General features: G+C 59.7%; 1 protein-coding gene across 1 annotated transcript in view; it reads left to right on the top strand.

Moving 5' to 3' along the window:
* ADGRB2 (adhesion G protein-coupled receptor B2) overlaps nucleotides 1-20,496 on the top strand; it is a 35,699-nt gene that overhangs the window by 403 nt on the left and 14,800 nt on the right. Inside the window, exons 2-5 of the mRNA XM_008157026.3 lie at nucleotides 6,298-7,105; nucleotides 18,074-18,157; nucleotides 18,412-18,576; nucleotides 19,750-19,914. Of these exons, the coding sequence (XP_008155248.2) occupies nucleotides 6,313-7,105; nucleotides 18,074-18,157; nucleotides 18,412-18,576; nucleotides 19,750-19,914 (1,207 nt within the window). The 5' untranslated portion in view covers nucleotides 6,298-6,312. The remainder of the gene's footprint in view (nucleotides 1-6,297; nucleotides 7,106-18,073; nucleotides 18,158-18,411; nucleotides 18,577-19,749; nucleotides 19,915-20,496) is intronic.

The raw sequence follows: 20,496 nt of genomic DNA, 5'->3' as shown, positions 1-20,496 counted from the left end.
TGTCCAACCTACAGCTCGATTATGTCACTCCCTTTAATCCCCCCTCCTCGTCTGGATGCCGGACCCTGCTCCTCTCCTCCATTTCATCTCTGCCCGGAGTCCTTCCTGTCCCCATCTGCCCCGCATCGGTGCCCGACCATGCTTCCCCTCTTATTTCTGTCCGATTGCCCCTGCCCCCCCACATCTGTCCGGTGTCCCGCCACCCCTCGCCAATCTCTGCTGCAAGTCCCCTCCCCCTCAGCCTGACTTGGGGCCGTGTCCCCCACGTCTGCTCAGACCCCCCTCCTCTCCAGCCAGGATCTCGACTGGCCCTGCATCCCTGGCTCCCGTGTCCATCTTTGGCTGGAGTCTGTCTGTCCGCCCTCCATGCCTCTCCTCCCACCCCCGGGGCATAGAGCCAGGGACCAAACGCTCTCTCCCGCAGCCCCGGGGGCTGGCAGGGTGGGCGCGGGAGGGGGCTGTAGGCTTTGAAGTTGGCGGCCACTCCCGCAGTCGGCTGGGTCCCAGGGAAGTCCTCCCCGCGGCGGGTGTGGAGCGGGCGAAGGGTCTGGCGCTGGCGGGGGGAGGGGCTCCCGGGCCCAGAGACACTGCCCGCCAGCCCGTCTTGCCAGCTGCCGGCCGGGGCCCCGGGACGTCCTCTGGCGCCCCCTGCCCGCCGCCCTGGACCCACCACCCCCTTTTCCATTAGCCGGCAGCCCCAGATTTCCGCAGCCGGAGCAGCAGCGGTGGCTGCGGGATTAGCGCTGGGCAGTCCCTGTGGAGCGGCGGTTGGGCGAGGCTGGGTGCTCCCTTGTGCTACCCCAGCCCAAACTGCTCTGGTCCTTCAGACCGTGCACTTTAGGGGGTTTTGGGGGTGGGGAGAAGGCTCATCCTAGTAGCAATTCAGGAGTCCCCTGAGCACAGACCAGCAGGACTGGCCCCTGGATGTGAGATGGGCTTGTCTGGGCTCGGGCAGTTGTCCCCAGGGAGCCTCTGTCTACCCGAGGGCGGTCCCCACCAGGTGGGAGGTGGGCGCGTAGGTGGACTCTGTCTTGCTTGGGCATGGGGTAGGCAGGGGGGGAGTCCACTGGCCCCCTGGACCAGCAGCCACCTGGGGAGTGTCCCCCACGCTGCCACAGTGGTGGGGGTCAGTGTGGACTCTGTACAGGGTATGCCCAGGTGGTGGTGGGAGCATGAGAAAGGTCTCCCCTGGACCAAGATTGACGGAGATTTCCCCCTCTTCGTCCCTTCTCTTTTTCTCTTCCCCTCGTCTGCACCCCCTTCCCTCCCCCACTTCCCCCACACTCTTTAGGAAGGAATAGGTCCAGGTAGGCAACAAAGTGAGGTCCTGACTAGTCTCTGCCCTCTTTCCTCCCTTCCAACCCCAGGTAATGGAGCCGAGTAGGTAGTTAGGAACTCAGCTTTTGGTCAGAGGACCTGGGTTCCAAAGGTGTGTGACCTAGGCGAGCCACACAACCTTTCTGAGCCTCAGTTGGCCTTCTATAAAATGGGTCAATGATAACTGCCTCATGTAGTTGCCGAGAGAATGAAGTTAGATTGTTTGTATAGAGTGTCTGGCATCTAATAGTGCTCAATGATAATAGGTGTGCTGGGCTGTTTCTCTTCAAGGCCAAGGTCAGGGCGCTGTCTACCCCACTCCTAATCCCAGAGGAGAAATGCAGACTAGGTCCTAGTGCCTTCACTACAACCCGCAGGCTAAGGAAGCCAGAAAACACCTCAGCCACCCCACGTGGGTCCAGGGAGCCTTGACTGTTGTTCCCCTTCCTCATCCATCCTTTAGCGCCCTGCCGGGCCGCGCAGGGCTCAGCTCTGCTCAGGGTTGCTGGGGTCCTTGTTCAGGTGTAGAGGCTGGCAGGTGAGATAAATACAAAGAAACCCAAGTCAAGGTCCCCAAAGATAGGCTGCCTTTAGGGGGGGGGGGCCCACGTGGGAAATCAGTCACAGAGGAGCACATGGGGCACAGAGACGTCTCCGCCCCCCACTCCCCAGGTCAGATGCCATCAGTAACTTTCCAGGGCAGGTAGCCCTCCAGATCAGAGTTAGGGGGCCACCTGACCCGAGGGCCCCAAGACTTGGAAGAAGCCTGGCTTTGGCGTGAGTGAAGGGCTCTGATGTTCTGTTTGGCTGGAAGTCCTGCAGGCGGTGTGGCCAGGCCTGGGTCCCACCTGGGAGTGGCAGCCTCCCTCTTGCCCTGGCAGCCCTGACATTGGGGAACAAAAGCTTTCGGTTCCTGTAGCAACGGCGGCTCCAGCTGCTGCAAAGTTCCGGGGAGGCGGGCGGAGGGCGGCTGAGTCACCGCCCCCTCCCCCGCCGCCCACGCGGCTCCGCCCCGGGGGACTGGGGGCCGCCCCTCAACCCCCTCCTTACGGCGTGCTGGAGGCTCCCAGGAGCCCCCCTCCGGGACAGAGAGACCCTCGCGCGAGAGGTGGAGCGACTCTCTGCCAGTCTGGAGGGAGGGGCTGCCTGGGGGGCGATCCGCCCCCTCCCTCCGGTTCTGCCCACCAGCTCCCGAGGCTGGATGGAGGGTGTGCCCCCTCCTGGATGCCAGAGCTCAAGGAGAGGGGGCCCTTGAGGACCCCGCCCCTCCCGGTCTCCCTCCCCTCCTCCCCCCGCCCCCGCAGGTGCGTGGGCAGGGGACTCAGCGGCCGGGACCGGGGGTCTCTGCCCGCGCGTCGGCCTGGGTTCGCCCGCAGCGAGCACCGGGGAGGTGGAGGGTGAGTGACAGGCGGGCGAATTGGAGCTGCCGGGTGGATAAATTCGACCGTCTAGCGCTCCGCCGCGCCCCTCCCCCCATCGCGGCCGGGGCTCCCGGTTCCCGGCCACCCAGCTTCCCCTGTTCCTAGCTGGCCGGGCGGAAAAGGGTCGATCCTGGGGGTCCCTAGAGACCCAGTCCTTGACTTGAGGTGCCCCACCCCGCCGCTCTGCTGCCCACCCACCCCGAGTCCTGTCTTGGTCCTTCCAGCCGCTGCCAAACCCTCTGACTCCCTCTTTGGTGCAGAAGGGAAGCCCGAGGCTGGGCAGGCCTGTGGGGTCTGGGAGCCAGCGGGCCTGAGTGTGCTTGGGCAGAGGATGGGATTCCTAGGTTTGCTGGGAGGCGGCAGACAGACGGTGAAGTTAGCCTGAGGAGGGTGGGGGTGGGGTGGGGGTCCCTGAGACTAAGATACTCCCTCCAGCCACTCACCCATCTCAGCCCATTGAGGTCCTGAGGGAGGAGGCCTTTTGATTATTCTCTCCATTAACTTCCAGACCCAGGAAGTGCTTCCTCAGAGCTGACCTCATTGCCTTTCCTGTTTAGTTAGTTCTTGTGCATGGAGGGTTGTGGGCTTACAGGTGGCAAATTGTGGTTCAACCCAAAGAACCTTCCCAGAGGCAGCAGTTGACCTCAGCAGGAAAGAGGGGAGAGTTTGTGAGGTTCTGAGAAGGAGGGCAGGAGCGGGAGGGAACTTGTGAGCCCTCTCCCTGTGCTGGCCTCTGTGAGGCTGACGGAGAAGGTGCATGCAACCCGGAGGGCAGGGATCCGTGCTCAGGGAGGCCAATCATGGCTAATAACGACTTAGGCGCCTGTGAGGCTAGGTCCCCGCCCAGGGGGGCTCTCTCTGACCTCGCCTGGAATTGGGCTCCTTGCATTATTTTGTGTGTGGAGAGGGATATAAAGAGGGGCCCCTAAAAAGTCATATGCCGCAGCAGGAACAGTGAGGCTCATACATACGCAGGGTGAAATTCTGGAATTGGTGTGAAGGGGTGTCTGAAGGAGACTGCGCAGAGGAGGGGTTTGGGCGGGTTAAGAGGTGCCTCAGTCCTGGAGAAGCTACACTGTGGCTCTGAAGGATGTGGACCTAGTGCTTCTTGGTGGGTCTGGACTATGGCATAGGGCGCAGTGGAGGCCCCGGAGGTGGGGGAGCTGGGACTAAGGAGTAGGTAGCAGCGGGGACCCAAGAGGCTTCCAGGGACAGGAAGGAGCAGCAGGTCAGCTCCTGCCTGACACTTAGCTGTCATATCCTGAGCCTCAGAGATCCCAATACCTGTGTGTGTTCACACTGGAGAGTACATTGCCTCTCTGCCTCTGTGAACAAACGTTTGGCTCTTTATACCCTCCTACATGTGAATGTGCACAGTCCTGTGTGCGTGTGAGTTCCCACATCAGTGGTCTACACTCATCTATGTGCATATGGATCGTTGTACACGCAGAACACCTGTGATCACCTGTCTAAATATGCATCCATGCTTTTGTGTGTATGCCTGTCGGGTCCAGGGATGTTCAAGCTCATGTGTGTTGGTGGTGTCTGTGTGGGGAGATTTCCCGCCTGCTCTAAGTGGGGGAGGCGAGGCCAATTATAATGAGCTCCCACCTCCCCTCTGCTGAGCCCCAGCTATGGCCTGAATTTTGCAGCCTGCTTAAAAATAATTGGGGGCAGCGGGGGGGATTGGATGTCAATCATTATCAGCTGCTGGCTTTGCTGGTGCTGCAGCAGGCTGGGCGGGCTGAACAGTTTGGGACAGGGATGACGCAGGGTGGGGAAGACCAAGAGTCTGGTTCCTTGTTCTGGGGCGGGGGACAGTGGGGACATAGCCTTGTCTGACTTCTGCTGAAAAACTCCAGGAGGGTCTCTGGAGGAGGGTGGGGTAGCTCCTCCCCAGTAAATGGGGCTGCCTAGTGCTTGCCTGCCCCCACCCCTCTCATTTGTGACTAGGGCTTGGGCCTGGCTCAGAATTGTAGCATGTGGGATCTGGCGCAGCGAGGAGCTCCCATCTATACAGGGATGGGAATTCTGAGGTTCTAATTCCTGCCCAATCCCCCAAACTCCAGCCACGATTTAGACTCCTGAACAGCTGAGGGGAAATCTCTCCCTGGGGAGCAGCTTTGTCTCAGGGAAATCTAGCCATACCTGTGAATATTCCTGTTTGTGATTCAGTTCCCAGAGATAACGGCTTGTCCATCAGGCCTGAAGCCTGAGCAAGGAAGGGGACTGGGCAAGAGGCTATTGGTGGATGAGAGAGAAACCCACGCTGGGGCCGCAGGTCCTGAACTCCAGTTCCAGCTTGGCCACTCTTGTGTGATCTTGAGCAGGCTGCCTCCCCTCTCAGAGCCTCATCTTTTTTCCTCTAATGTGGAACAAGCAGGCTCCAGGGGCCCATCCAGTGCTGTGAGCTATGCTGTGGACACGGAGGAGGAGGCAGTGTGGATCGATTTGGGGGCAGGGCTGGAAGTGGGCCTGAGCAGGCTGTGGGCAGTGACTGTGTCCTGGCTAGTGAGCGGGGCTCCGGCAGGGGTCCCGTCACCAGCTCTTGTCCACTCTGGCCTGACTGCCTGGTGTGTCTGTCAGGGTTGGACGTGGGTCCTGTTGCCCTCCCACACCTAGAGGATATTCACACTTGCTGGGAGCTCAGCTTAGGGCAGCATTTGGGGGGGGGGGCGGTGAATGTGGAAATCAATGAACTCTGGTTTCCATTCTTAGGACCCTGAAGACTCATGTGATTTGAGCCAGCCTTGGGGAAATAGCAAGGGACAGAGGTCATGATTGGGTGGTGTGGACTTTCAGGCCAGGGCTGTGGGAGCTAAGAGCAGGGAGATGGCATGGTGGCCTCACCGGGGGTAGGCCCTGAGCCAGGCGTCGGAGGATAACCCAAGACGGGAGGGGAAGATGGGTTTGTGGGGAATTATTGCACCCATTTTGCAGATGCCACTCCTCGTTTCCACCAGGAAATCCACAGCAGCAATACTGCTGATGTGCATACGTGTGATGTCCTCCCAGGGGCATGGCTCGGGTTGTACACAGTCTCTGGCACACTGGTGGTCACGCCACCCCCCCCCCCCCTTTTTTTCCTCCCACTCAGTAAAGCAAGGGAGTGAGAATGACCTTGTTCCAGGAATAACCTTGAATCGCTTTGATTTATAAAAAAGCAAATCATCCAACATTGCTACTTTGACAATTACTGCTGGATTACGCATGACACACTGTGACTGGGAGCAACAGTTCTGGAGAATACAAGTTGGGTGGTGGGGGTGGGGCTGGATCCTACTGTCAAGCTGAGATGCTTGTGGTTGATGGGACTGACCGAGGACCATAGGATAACAGTAACAATGGCAACGAATGTTTAAGTGCGCGCGAGATTCCAGGCACTCTCCCCTGTCTTCGTTCTATAGGTAAGAAAGGGAGGCTCAGAGAGGCCAAGTCCCTTGTCTGAGATCATACAGGTGGTCTTAACCACGAGGCCCACCACCTGCAGCTCAGCCACAGGAGACTCAGAGCTCATGTTGGCTGTGCCTCGAGCCACTGACACGGTCTCTCTCCACAGGGCAAGGGACATAGGATGACCCCAGCCTGTCCCCTCTTACTATCTGTGATTCTGTCCCTGCGCCTGGCCGCCGCCTTCGACCCCGACCCCAGTGCCTGCTCCGCCCTGGCCTCCGGCGTGCTCTACGGGGCCTTCTCACTGCAGGACCTCTTCCCGACCATCGCCTCGGGCTGCTCCTGGACGCTGGAGAACCCCGACCCCACCAAGTACTCCCTCTACCTGCGCTTCAACCGCCAGGAGGAGGTGTGCACCCACTTCGCACCCCGCCTGCTGCCCCTGGACCACTACCTGGTCAACTTTACCTGCCTGCGGCCTCGCGCGGAGGAGGCGGTGGCCCAGGTGGCGTCGGAAGTGGGGCGGCCGGAGGAGGAGGAAGCAGCCGGGTTGGAGCTGTGCGGTGGCTCAGGCCCCTTCACCTTCCTGCACTTCGACAAGAACTTCGTGCAGCTGTGCCTGTCGGCTGAGCCCTCGGAGGCCCGGCGCCTTCTGGCACCGACAGCCCTGGCCTTCCGCTTCGTCGAGGTCTTGCTCATCAACAACAACAACTCCAGCCAGTTCACCTGCGGCGTGCTCTGCCGCTGGAGTGAGGAGTGTGGCCGCGCTGCGGGCAGGGCCTGTGGCTTTGCCCAGCCGGGCTGCAGTTGCCCTGGGGAGGCTGGGGCCAGCCCTGCCACCACCACCCCTCTAGGTCCCCCTGCTACCCACACCCTGTCCAATGCCCTGGTGCCCGGGGGCCCACCCCCATCTGCTGAGACCGATTTGCACTCGGGGAGCAGCAATGACCTGTTCACCACCGAGATGAGATATGGTGAGTCTGAGCAGGGCCTGGGTGGGGTGCCTGTGTCCAGGGGACTGATGGTGCCGCCTGCTGGTGCCCATCCCGGCAGATCCATATAGCTGTTCACCCATGTCCCCTCTGTGCCCAGCCTTGTCTAGATGTTGGGGTCATCAAAATGGGTTAGGGTTACACCTCCCCGTTGAAGAGTTTGCAGTCTGGGTGGATGAGGGGGGTCACCGATCAGACAGTGGTTATGATAAACCCAGGGAGGGGACTGCCTAAATGGGCAGTCAGGGAAGGCTTCCTGGAAGAAGTGAAAAGGAGCAGCGATCTGAAGGTCAGGTGGAAGCGAGCCAAGCCAAAGGAAGGCGTGGTGAGGGCATTTCAGGCCGAGTGAGCAGCGTGTGCAAAGGCCCAAAGCTGGGCGTGGCTGTGGAAGGCCCTGGCATGGCAAGTTGACCAGTGTGCCTGGAGGCTGGAGCCGCAGGGAGCCGGGCTGTGTTCCTGCCCACATGGGTCACTGATAGTTGGCGGTGGCCCCAGGGTCGGGGCAGAGGGAGCTGCAGAAGAATGTGCCTGGGTGGAGAGGCCCGAGCTTCTAGGCCGCCTTGGAGGGCTGGGCTGGCTCAGCTCCCAGCATCCACTGTCTCCCTGCTCTGGGCCCAGGTCTTCTGGGACTGAGGCCTCCAGCTGCTAGAGCTTCCTGCTGACTGGGCAAAAGCCCTCCGAGCCCTTGAGTCCTGCCTGCTCCTGCTCCCACTCCAGCTCCCCTCTGCCAATCCTTCCTCCCGCTGCTTCAAGGCTCCAAACTCCTCAGCTGGACCCTGCGTGCCTACTGACCAGTGCTGGGCCGGGGCCTGGCCAGGGGCCTGGCAGGGAGTTGGGTGGGAGGGAGGCAGATCTGGGATCTGATTCTTAGCTCTGGTACTAATGGAAGTTCCCTCCCCTCTCTGGGCCTCAGTTTCCCCATTTGGGATCATAGGTGTTGCCCGACTATCATGAGGATGTCACTCAGGGATGTAAGTCAGAAGGGGCATCTGGATCAGACAGAGAGGACCACAGGGAAGCAGTGGGGCTCGCGGGAGGGCTGCTAGGAGTATTGGAGGAGTAGGCTCTGTCCCCATCCCCGCTTTGGAGGCCAGAGGCATGGAGTTGGGCACCGCCTTTGACTGTTACCTGGAGTGGACCCCCCCTTTTTGGCACCAATTTCTTGTCCGTGAAATGGGGAGATCTCCCTGAATTAATAAGAGGGTGTGTTTATCACGACAATCCTTTTGGGGAGGGGCTTCTCAGCCTCCCCCATGAGACATCTGGCATCGTGCCCAACTTTGGCAAGTGCCCCATGGCCTTGCTCTGGCCTCTGTCCTAGGCCAGCTTGGCCTCTGAACGGTGGTCAATGAAGCTGTCCCAGTGACAGCTAGGCCGTGGGCAGGTTGCAGGCCCCGGAGGCCGGCCTGGGATTTAGTGCCTGCAGGAAGAAATTGAATTTCCCCTCTTTGTCGAACATCTGTGGAGAGTGCCAGGCATATATCAGGAGGTTTATGGCTCTCCCTGCCTGGCCGCCGCTGCCTGTCACTCTGTGGGGGCCGCCCCCCTGCTCAGCAGAGGGTGAGTTCTTTTGTCTGGCTTTCCCTGTGGCCCATCGGCCCAGTGGTCTGTAGTGGAGGGAGCACGGCGCTGCCCTCCTGGGCAGGCACCATCTGGGCAGGCTGCCATGTGAAGCACGGAGCCAGGAGCAGCCAGCTGGGCTTGGTTGGAGCCGGAAGCAGGGGTTGGTTGGTAGCGAGGGTGTCTTTGGGGATCAGGGGGGACTGGTTATAGGAAGGGCACCATCATCCCAGCCTCTGCCGCAGCCTCTGGGACGGAGGATGGGTGGAGGTTGGATGCTGATTATCCTTGGACGCGAGGCCTGGTATCCTTGCTGAGCAGGGAGCCCTGGGCTCCCAGCTGTTCCCAAGCCTGACTCTGTTTATGCCCCTTGTCCTGCTTGGCATGCTTCCAGGCTGCTCCGTGGGCTCGCCTGCGGGAAGGCCCTGCGGGGAGTTGCAGGGAGTGATGGGCATCAGCCACCCTAAGTGGGCTCACACAGCATGCTGGGGCTCACAGCTGGGCCGGCACAGCCTCTTTCTCTCCCCTGGTAAACAAGAGACTCTTCCTCTCTGCCAGCTCCTCCCTCTTGCCACTCTGGGGCAAGACTCAGTTTAGTCCACGTGGCAGGGAGTGTCTGAGGGCCAGTGATGTCATCAGGGCCCAGGGCACTCTGTGCCTGGTGGCAGCACAACCTATGCCAAGCCCGTGGCCTCATCTCCACGCTCCTCTTCACCTCCTCCCCACTGGCCAGCGGGACACATGTACCAACTGTAGGAGGACCGGCTGGCACACAGAGCTGCCAGATTGAGAACAAGATTGGTGGGGATGGTGGTGCAGCCAGGACCCTCCTCCGGGCCCCTTTGCCAGGGACTGGGGCCGAGAGCTGTGCTCCCCTCCTCTGGCACACCCCGAGTAGGGTCAATGGCAAGGCCAGGTGGGGTGGGGCTGTGGGTCCTGGAAGAGCGGTGAGGCCTGGAACTGGTAGGCAGTGGCGGAGCGGAGTGCCAGGGCTCGCCTCAGAGCTGAGTGCGTTTGACAAGAGGGTACAGGCGCCTGTTAATTTCACGCAAACTGCCTTTGATAGATCTCTTGTTATTTTTGGTGAGTTGAGCCATAAATTTGTGCCATCTTGCTGCTGCAATCTGTTAAGTGGGGGGAAAGGAAGAAAGGGAAGGCAGGCAGGAAGGAGCTTGGGAGAGGATTGGAATGGAGGCTGGTAGGAGCCGGGGCAGGAAGGTGGGTTTTAGAGGTGGTGCCAGCTGCAGAGTCCAGCTCCGGGGGGGCCGGCCACCAACCTGCAGTTCCTGCCCACCGACCCTCCTGTCCTGAGGAGGCATCAGCCAATGGATAGCTGTGCAAAGTGACACCTGAAAGAGAATGTCTTTCACTCTTAGCACCCCTCTCCCTCCTCTGCCACACTCCCTGCCTCCCCGCAGGGGCCCTGTCCCGCCCTTGTCTCCCCATGGTCTGGGTTCCATTCCTAAGTCATGGCTACAGGGTGGGTATGGGGTCTCCTGAGCATCCTGCCAGGGAGGCGAGATCGGGCTCAAATCCCCTTTCTGCCACTGCTGCTGTGTGTTACTTCCCTGATCCAGCCCCCAGTGACTGTCCTTAGTGGCCCAAACTCCTCAGCCTGGCCTTCTAGCCCCACCCCGGACTCAGCTGCCACCTGCTTTTCAGCCTGCCCTCTGATTCCCTCCTACTCCTTCAACCAGGGCTCCTCACTGGCCCCTGAACGCCCTGCTTTCTGGCCTCCCTACCTTTTCTCGGGCTGTGTCCCTCACCTGGAATGCCCTCTGCCCTTGTTTATCCCGAACTTCCGAACCCTTCTAAGCACAGCTCAAGCCCCGTCTCCTCTGACCTGGCTTGCCCAGTCCTGGATTGGCCTTTCTCCTCTCAACACTCAGGCCCTCCTCTTGGCCAGCCTGGTCGGGTGGCAGGAAGTGGGGCCCGACCTGCCTGTTTTGGGCTCAGACCTGGGGGAGGCAGAGCCTCTCTCTGGGTGGGGTGGAGGAGACCTCGCACATGCAGTGCGTTTCCTGGAAGACCCTTCCAGCCCCGACCGGTGCTGCTGGAGCTGTGTGTGCTCTGTCGCGGGATGCAGAGTGGGGCACAGACTCCCCCCCCCACACCGGCCCCGCACATCTCAGCAGGGGCCGAGCCCCAGCCCATCCATCACACACGTCTTCATGTCTTTATCAGAATGCAGTTGGTGCCAGGCCGTGGGCTGCCTCAGACTGAATGAGATCCAAGGTAGACCAGACACCCCTTCTGCCCTTTGGTAGGGGAGAGTGACCACTAGGGTACTGTGTGGTCAAGGCCACTGGCTGAAGTTGCCCAGCCCAGCTTCAGTTCCTGACCCCACCACTGATTAGCTGTGTGACCGCGGGCAAGTTTCTTCACCCCCGTAAAAGGGGGGTGGTAGAGCGGTTCCACGGAATAACAGGATTAAGCAAGAGAATGTGGGTAAGTGCTTAGCACAGTGCCTGGCACATGGTTCGTCCTTACTGAATAGTTGACTGTTGTCATCATTTAGTGTCAGGTATGATGTACATGTGCTGATGTCCAGGGGGAGGGAGAGTAAGGGACTAAACCACAAAGGGATGAGAAGGCAGTTTAAAGAAGGTGATTCTGAGTTGGGTTTTGAGGAGTGAGTAGGAATTCGCTAGCTTGTGACATTTTCCCTTAAATTGACAGGCTTTTAGAATTCTTTTTATTAAAAAGAAATTTCATATCATAAATGGAAAAAGTGCATCACTTCTTTGAAATAGAAGATACCCAAAAACAACCACCGTGTGAACAAAACGACGTTATCGAATTCTAGCGAAATGCTTGTCCCTCCTCTCAGTTTATTAGAGAAATGAGCATGTGCGGGGGAGGTGTTCAAATCTTCGTCTTTCATGCACTAGGAAGGATTAAAAGTAAGGTGACCACATAATTCATCATCTAAACCGGGACCGTGTGGAGGTTATAGAGGGGGAAGAGGTGCTGTTAATTACTTCCGGGCAACGGGTGCAACCTGGACTATCCCAGGCAGATTGGCAAAAGTCACCCCAATTAAAAGAGACCTGGAAAGGGGACACATTCCTCTGTCCATGATCCGGCGCTACTTCATGGCACTTTTGTGAGCCACCCCGAGTCATTTCCTGTTCATGCTTTGTGAAACCCTGTAGGAGAAAGGGCTTTCGAGGTAGAGGAAACAGCCTGTGCGAGGGTGTGGAGGTGTGGGCGTGCCAGGTATGGGGAGATGCACAGGCTGATGTTACTGGACAGTACTACCTCCCCCACAGTGGTGGGAAATGGGGCCAGGGCTCTGACTGCCATCTGCAAACCCTGGGACCTCCCCCTGTTGGCCGAGGGCTTTAAGTAAGGCAGCGAGGAGTTGGGTGTCATGAGGGAGGCAGCGTGAGTCAGATGTGGTCTCTGCTCTCGAGGAGCTGCTGGCCACGTGGGGCTGGTGGCAGGGACCCAGCTCTCTCTGCTGGGAGGCTGGACGGGGAGGAAGTCATTGGAGGGGGGTTGGCACTGTGGCCGGGTTTCTGGTCTCAGAGGGACACCCAGCCTGAACGGTGGAGGGAGAGCCTAGAGGTTTCAGAAGCCACCTCCCTCTGCCCTGCACCCCTGGGATTCTGACGCACTGTGGGGTACAAGAAGCACTGCTGGGGCTGGGGAGCCGCCTGTCACGCAGGTCAGTTGGTGCCTCCTCAGGGCTGCGGGGTCAGCCTCAGGGAGGATGCCGAGCGCCTGGCGACGGCTTTGTAAATCGCACCGCTCTCTCTGTGGAAGTGATTATTACCGTGGTTATTTTTAACAAGTTCCTGACAAAAGAAGCTGAGGAGGCTGGACTGTGTGGACTTTGGGGGACAGAGTCTGCAGTCCTGCTCAAACGGCAGAGAGCTTGTGCCCACCCTGCCTGCCAGTGCCAGAGGCGAGACCAGAATGGCTCCTGGAGGGATGGGTGGAGGAGCCCTCAGAGATATCTGGCCCATGTTTGCCGAGTGCCTGTCTTGTGTCTGGCTGCTCAGAGCTAGGTCCCCTGTATAAGATGGGCAAGGGAGATTGAGACCCTCCCTCAGGGCTCACGAGAGGGATACGTCCCGGATACTCAGCTGCAGCAGGAGGCAGCCTGGGGTCCAAGTCACAGAGAAGGGACCAGCATACCCAAACCCCTGTGTGGTCAGCCTGGGAAGGCTTCCTGGAGGAGGTGGCACTGACATGTAGAAAATGTTGGCAGACTGACGTGGGAGAAGGGAGGGGAGCATTTGTATATACAAGGGAAAACAAGAGGGGGTGGCAGCTCCTTTTCATGAGAGGTTGTTATACTCTACGTGAGCCCTATCTCTTGTTTCCTTTTATTCTCACAATGCACCTGTGATAGAAAGTGTCATCTTTATTTTCAGTTGAAGATTTTTAAGCTCAGAGAGGTGAGGCGACTTGCCCAAGGGCACACAGCAAGACTGTGGCAGAGTTGGGAATCAGACCTACATTTGCCTTGCTCCTACATCTATGTTCTTCCCACTCTCCACATGGCCTGCCAGTGTGTTTGGCTGCCTCATGGGGAGGGGAGAACAGGACTGGGCAGGCCAGGAGGGGCCAGAACATGCCAGGCTCAGAGGTTGACCCAGTGGCTGTAGCCCTGGGAGCCACTGAAGGTTCCTCAGCAGGGGAGTGTGTCTGGAGCCAGATTCCTAGACCAGTGGTTGGCAAACTGTAGCTCGCAAGCCACATGCGGCTCTTTGGCCCCTTGAGTGTGGCTCTTCCACAAAATACCACGGCCTGGGCGAGTCTATTTTGAAGAAGTGGCGTTAGAAGAAGTTTAAGTTAAAAAATTTGGCTCTCAAAAGAAATTTCAATCGTTGTACTGTTGATATTTGGCTCTGTTGACTAATGAGTTTGCCGACCACTGTCCTAGACAATCACTTTGGAGCCTGCAGAGGAGAATCAGGCTCACCTTGGGGGGTGGGGGAGGGGGTAGATGTGCAGAGGAACAGTTAGAGAGTGGTGAGAAACAGGATCATAGAGGCAAGTCTGAGACTTGCCCCTCAGACTTGGTGGGGCGAGGGAGTGACTTGGGGTCCCCTGGGAATTAGGAAAGGTGTCTCGGAGGAGGTCCAAGTGGAGTTGCATTTTGTCAGAGCCAGCGCAGTTCAGTGGAAAGAGCGCGGCCTCTAAAGTCAGGCCTGGGTTCGAATCCCCATCAGCCTCTCTCCAGTGAGAGGCTTTGGAGGCTCGTTCCTTACTAGGGAATGGGAGAAGCCGTCCTAACGAGGAGGAAATGAGCTGATGAAGAGGGCACGGCGACTGGCACGCAGCAGTTGTGTCGTAAGGGTTATACCTTCTTCAGAACAAAGCAGAACCGGTCAGGAGTTGATCCGGAAGCCTGTCCCAGGCAGCAGGTCTGTCTGTGCCCACGTTAGGCAGCCAGGTGGGAACACTGATAGATGGCGGGTCTGTGAGCATCGGAGTCCCTGGTCCAGTAAGGCCTCAAGCTCACTGGGTGGGACACGTGGGAGTTTTAGGGGTGCTCGCACTCCTTCCTAGGCCCCTCCTTGTCTTCTTGGCTCAGCTTCCGCGCAGACTCCCCCTGTTCTGGGCCCAGAGCCAGGCTGGCCGGGGCCTGCACGTGGTAGATGCTGAATAAACGTTTGTTTCGGTAGGTGACACCTCTCGCCCTATCTGTCTTCTTCCCCCTTAACTGGCTCTCACATGTGGGGGAAATAAATAGCTGGCCACTCCTCCGAGGAGGGTGGGATGGGGGTGGAGGGAGGGCAGTCGGTGTGGGCCCCTGCTGTGTGGCCTTGGAGTTCCTTCCCCTCTCTGGCCAGCCCAGGAGGCTAGGAGAGGGACTCAAGCTGGACCTGGGACATGTTCTGATTTCCAATTGGGGTGGGTTCTAGCGAACACCACCATCATGTCTGGTTCTCTTGCGGGGCTGGCCTGCACACGGCTGGCGAGTGCCGAGCAGAGGACTGGAGACCACGGGAAGCAGTGAGTCCAGGACAAGCCGGTCAGGCTGCTCTGTCACTTTTTCCTGCTTGATGGTCTTCCCGGGTGCCAGGCTGGTGGGGAGTTTTTGTCACAATGATGGTCAAGACACCAAAACAGAAGCTGGATAAGGGGATTCTTGGCTCAGTTTGCAACAGATTGAAGGCTTCTCTAGAATGCTTATTCATAAATGGGTGTCAGGTTCATTAATAAATAGGTGGATGGCTGCTGGGCAAAGCTGATATAAATAACTGTTTCCAGTGACCCTGCCATGAGGTGGGGGGAGGGAGCTTAGGAGCAGCGTGTTTATTGATATTTCCCTGGACCGGATTCTGTGCGGGTGTTCACTGCGGCCAGGGAGATGGCTCACACACAGCTTTCCTTCAAACGGCTCGGGGGTGGGAGGAAGTTCAGACAGTCAGAAGATGGAATCATCTGGGAGGAGAGGGCACACCGAAGAGGGGGCCGCCCATTCTGCCTGGGAAATGGGGGACAAAGAAGACTTCACAGATGAGGGATCATTTGAGGTGGGTTTTGAAGGTCAAGTAGGAGTTTTCCAGGCAAAGAAGGTCGGGAACAAGCAGTGGAGGTTTGAGAGGAGATGATGATCCTGTTTTGAACATGCTGAGTGTGAGCCCTCCCCCCCACTGTCGGGAGACCTGTTCAGGAGGCAGCAGACTAGACAGGAGTGAAGGGGAGGGGGGAGAGGAGCTGTCTGGGATAATGGCTTGGCAGCAGCCATTCAGAGGGGTTAATGAAGCCTGGAGCAGGGACGCAGAGTGTGCAGTGAAAACAGGACAGTGTGGATGCCTGAAGCAGCAGGAAGATGGACCAGTAGGCAGACTGGGCCCGAGGAGCCAGAGAGGCAGGAGGAGAGCAGGAGGGTCAGGGGAGGGAGTGTTTCGAGGCAGGAAGAATCAATGGGGACAAATGCTGCCCAGGGGTCAAGTGAGACGAGGCCTGCGACGTGTCCATAGGATTTAGCAGCAAGGAGGCGTGGGTGACTTTGTCAAGAATGGTTTCAGCAGGAAGATGCGGTCAGAAGCCAGACTGCAGTGGATTAGCAGGCGAGGTGACATTTGAGCCAGGACGTGAGTGGCAGGTGAGAAACTGGAGTGCCAGCTGTGACCCACTCCTTGATGGCGGAGAGGAGGAGGAGGGCCGTGGCCGGAGGAGGATGGAGGGCCAAAGGAGGTCTCCCCGCAGAATGGAGGAGGCCTGGGCACATTCCTGGGCTGCGCTGAGGAGAAAATGCTGACGGAATGCTGAGGGGAGAGGGGAAATGGATGGAGCCCTCCTGGGAAGAGTGGAGGAGTGGGAGGCGGGACCAGCCGAGGGGCTGGCCTTTGTGAGGAGAAGAGCTGCAGGAAAGTTGGGGGGTGGCGGGGTGGGGCAGGACGTGGGTGTGAGGGGGTTCTCCTGTATTATAGCATCTGCTTTGTCTGTAACGCGCTTGTCACCGAGGGAGTGGGTGGACATGGGCTTGAGGAGAGAGGTCAAGGTCTGAGACAGCCAGCGAGGTGGGGAATGGGGAAGGCAGGGAGCCGAGAAGGGCTGCTGAGAAGCCTGGGTGCCCAGCGGATGTGCAGCCTGGATCTGTCCTGGTGCCAGTTGGCACAGCTGTGGGTCTCTTCAGCAGCCCGGGGGTGGGTGTGGAGAAGGCGGCTTGTCACACGGCTCCGGGGTGGGGGACTGGCTGAGCGGGTGTGGTGGGAGGGCTGGCTGAGCAGATTCAGAAGCTGGCAGGCGTGGCACCAACACCTTCTCAGTGGTCCCGATGGAGGTAGGGCCCAAAGGGAGGCCAGGAGGCCCCTCAGATACTGTTCAAAGGGAGGAGGCCCAGGGACTGAAGGGTGGCATGTGTGGGTGAAGAAGAGGGGGAGATGATAAAAATAAACCAGACAGTTCCTGCCTCCTGAGCATTCGCCATGTGCCAAGCAGTGTGCCGAGGGCTTCGGGGCCTGCTGTGAGGGAGTATTCGAATATTGTGTCATATTGTGTGAAAATGAGGTCAGAGAGGCAGCGGCACGTGCCCAAGGTCACACAGCTGGGCAGTGTCCACACCCCAGTCGGGATCCAGGCCTGCCTGACTCCGAAGATGTTTGTGGGTCCGGAGGCAGAGAGGGTGAAGTTCGGGGGACGATGCAGAGCAGGTTTGAGGACTGGCAGCTGCCGTGGAGCGGAGGGCCTGGCGCTGATGAGACTGGAAGCTGGGCCGAGTGGCCACTGAAGGCCCCCTGGACAGCAGTTTCCTCCGGGTGGCCACTCTTCACGCCCGGCCGGGAAGAGCTTCTCTCTGATGCAGAGCCTGGACTGGGTACCAGGGGCCGGGAAGAGCACAGCCCTCTCGGGTTCCCTTAAACACAGCGCCTGTTGTGTGCTGACGAGGCTTTTAGAAACAGGAGGGGGCCTGGGGTTGGGGAGAGGAGTGCCTTCTGGTCTGCGGGCAGCGTGGCTGAGCCCTGTCCCCAGATGCTGTTCCAGTTCCACTTGCCCAGCAGCCTCTCCATGAGCTGGGTCTTCCCCCTTTGCACTCACGTCTGCCCATCCTGCCACCCAGCCTGTGGGCAGGGCCTGGAAGAGCTGCTGTCTGAGCAGGAGGAGCCAGCTCTGGAGCACGGAGCCCCCAGCCCCTCCTCCAGCGCTGGTGGAGCTCCAGGCCTAGAGCCCTGTGAGGCCGGGGCCGAGGCAGCATTGCCTCTGGAGGGCCTGCTGCTCTCCTGGCCGGAGGGGCAGTGGGAAGGAGGGTCTCCTGGATGTGGGCACCTGCCCTCAGCCCTTGAGTCTCAGGGGAACTGCCTTCTGACCTGGGCCTTCAGGTCAGTCCAGTGCTGCGTGGGGAGCCAAATCCAGGCCCAAGACCCAGCCCTGGCTTGGGGTGAACCGTGACCCCGAGGCAGGCTTGGGGGTGGTCACAGCTGCCTGGCTGGGTGTTTGTCAGCCCTTGGAGTCAGCCGTGTGAGGGGAAAGAGCTTGGGTTTCAGGCTCACCAAGTTGTGTGGTCTTGACAAGTCACCTCTCCTCTCTGGTCCTCAGTTTCCTCATCTCTAAGCAGAGAGGGGGTCCCTACTTCCCTGGGGAGGATTAAAGAGATGGGTGCGGATAGCGCTGGGCATGGAAGTCTCCCAGAGCTCATTAAGGAGTGGCCACTCCCCTCGATGCTCCCCGGTCTGCCTGAGGCAAGAGGAGGAAAAGGAAGGTGTGAGGTTATGGGCGAGTCCTGTGTGGCCTCCTGAGCCTCAGTTTCCTTATCTGTAAAATGGTGGTGGTGGGGCAGGGGGCAGGACTTGATGCTCTCTCAGCATCGCCTGCAGTTGGTTCCAGACCCTCAGGCTGAGGGCGAGCGAGGCTGCCCTCTCTGTGCCCCTCCGGCAGGACAGAGCTGGCCTTGGCTAAGCCCCTGCCACCACCTCCGTGTTCCAGGTGAGGAGCCGGAAGAGGAACCAAAGGTGAAAACCCAGTGGCCAAGGTCTGCAGATGAGCCGGGGGTATACCTGGCACAGACAGGTAACGCGGGCCCGCCTCCCTCCCTCTACGGCGGGGGCCCGACTGTGTGGCATCTGGTGGCATGTGTGCTTGGCATGTGCCCGTCCGTGTCTGTGTTCTGGAGATCAGTCGCCTCTTTCTGTCACGTGAGGCCTGTGGGCAGGGCTGGGTTGCCTCCTGGAGGGCTCGTCACGTGGGGTCAGGGCCGGAGGATTCCGATGGGACGGAATGCTTGGACGGTGCCCGCTGCCGCCGACGCTGTCCCTCTCTTGTAGGTGACCCTGCGGCTGAAGAGTGGTCCCCGTGGAGCGTGTGTTCCCTGACGTGTGGGCAGGGTCTGCAGGTGCGGACCCGCTCCTGTGTGTCCTCCCCCTATGGGACCCTGTGCAGCGGGCCTCTGCGGGAGACCCGGCCCTGCAACAATTCAGCCACTTGCCCAGGTATGCCCATCCTCCCCGCCCGGTCTGCCCGCGGGGTGAGGGCCCGCCTGGGACTTGGGCAGGTTCATCTTCCTTTCATTCAGCAAATTTGATTGTCCCCCACGCTGTGCCCAGCCCCGCCCAGGGCACGGGGGACACAGATGGAGCAGACCAAGGCCCACACCAGTGGGCTGGGTTCTGGGCACATCACTCCCCAGATGCCTGGGGCCTGGTCGTCAGCTTATCTCTTTACCCTCCTTGCCCTTCGTGTTCCCTGTGCGCTGACCACACCAGCACCCCTGCACTTTCCCACTGCCCTGTCTTTCCTTATTCTCATCCTATTCCCCACCCTCCCCACCTGGACTATCAAAATTCAGCCCGTCCTTCAAGATCTAAGACAAATGCCCCTTAAAAAAAAAGAAAAAAAGAAAAAGAAACCTTCCCCGATCATCCCTTCCCGCCTCTGACTCCCCACCCCACTCCCCAGGGAGCCTCCTGGGGCGCCCCGGAGCCTTCCCTGGTTCAGCATGGAGTTGAGTGTGCATGTGCCTGCTGGGAGGGGGAGTCCTGGGCTGGGGCACCTTCTGCAGTCCTGCTCCTCGCGCCCCGAGGGGAGTGCAGTGGTGCCTCGGCCCGGCTAGCTCCTGGCTGTGGAATTGAAGCAGGGCTACCTGGGAAGGGGTCTTGATACCTGGGAAGGGGTGTGGCAGGAGCTTGCAAAGGGCTGGGGCAAAGCTGTGTTCTGGAGTGAGCTCTTGTGTCAGTGTCCGTGTAGAGGTTCACGTCTATTTGTGTGTCCATGCGCTTGGGGTCAGAGGGCACGTCTGCTCCAGGCCTGCTGTGTTGGCTTCTTGCTCTGGGTCTGGGGGAGGGGAGGGTGGGGGGATAAAGTAGGGTAGGGTACGTGTAGATCTTGAGTCTTTTCCTGGTCTTCCCTGTGCTCCCAGGAGAGGACCCCCCTCCTCCCCTTCTGGGCTGATCCTAGGCTCCTGTCTGGGTGTCCTGTGTGACTTGGGACTGTAAACTGTTGTCATCCACACCTCCCCGCCCCCCCCCCCCCCGCCAAAGGGTGGGGCCCAGGACAGAGCCAATGAGGAGTGGTCGCAGAACTGCCGGAGCTCCTGATTGGTGGGTGGATGGGCAGTGGGCGGGGCCAAGGTGCAGCCTAGCCCCCAGCCACGTGCTTCCTTACAGTGCACGGCGTGTGGGAGGAGTGGGGGTCCTGGAGCCTGTGCTCCCGCAGCTGCGGGCGGGGGTCCCGGAGCCGGATGCGGACCTGCGTGCCCCCCCAGCACGGCGGCAAGGCCTGCGAGGGTCCTGAGCTGCAGACTAAGCTCTGCAGTATGGCTGCCTGCCCGGGTCAGTAGCGCCCAGGGGCTTCCAGGCGGGCGCTGCCCAGCCGGGTGGGGGTTGGGGTTGGGGTCGGGGTCGGGGTCGGGTTCGGGAGACTCAGAGGAGGCAGGCATGTCCCATGCCCTGCCTCTGGGGGCCCCATGACCAAGCATGGGGAGACTGCCAGCGTGGGAGGTGACCTGGCCCAACCCAGTTGGAATTGGCACATGGTGACCCCATCCAAGGGGGGTCTGCTTGCCAGTGCCCTTCCCCCAAGCCCTGGGCTACCCTTGCTGTTCATAGCACTTCGGTGCTCACGGCCTCCTGGGCTGTGAAAGGACACCAAGCTGGGCCTGAGTTAGAGAAAGATCAGTCCGAAGGGGACCCGTTTCCCCAGCCAAATGAGAACGTGTGCCTCCTGCTGAGTGGAGAGGTGCCTTGTGTCCCTGGAGCGGGTGAGAAGCAGGCGGTACCCGGCCCAGGCACCTCCTGCTCCCTCCAGCCCCCTTTCACCTTCCGCTCCCCCCTCTTCATCCACCCCTCTCTAGTGGGTTTGGCCTGACTCAAGTACCAACGCTTAGCAGGCCCTGCCACCTCCCTGCGGTGCTC

The sequence above is a fragment of the Eptesicus fuscus genome, chromosome 9, assembly GCF_027574615.1.
Source record: "Eptesicus fuscus isolate TK198812 chromosome 9, DD_ASM_mEF_20220401, whole genome shotgun sequence".
Taxonomy (NCBI): Eukaryota; Metazoa; Chordata; class Mammalia; order Chiroptera; family Vespertilionidae; genus Eptesicus; species Eptesicus fuscus.
This window is presented reverse-complemented; position numbering and strand designations above follow the sequence as displayed.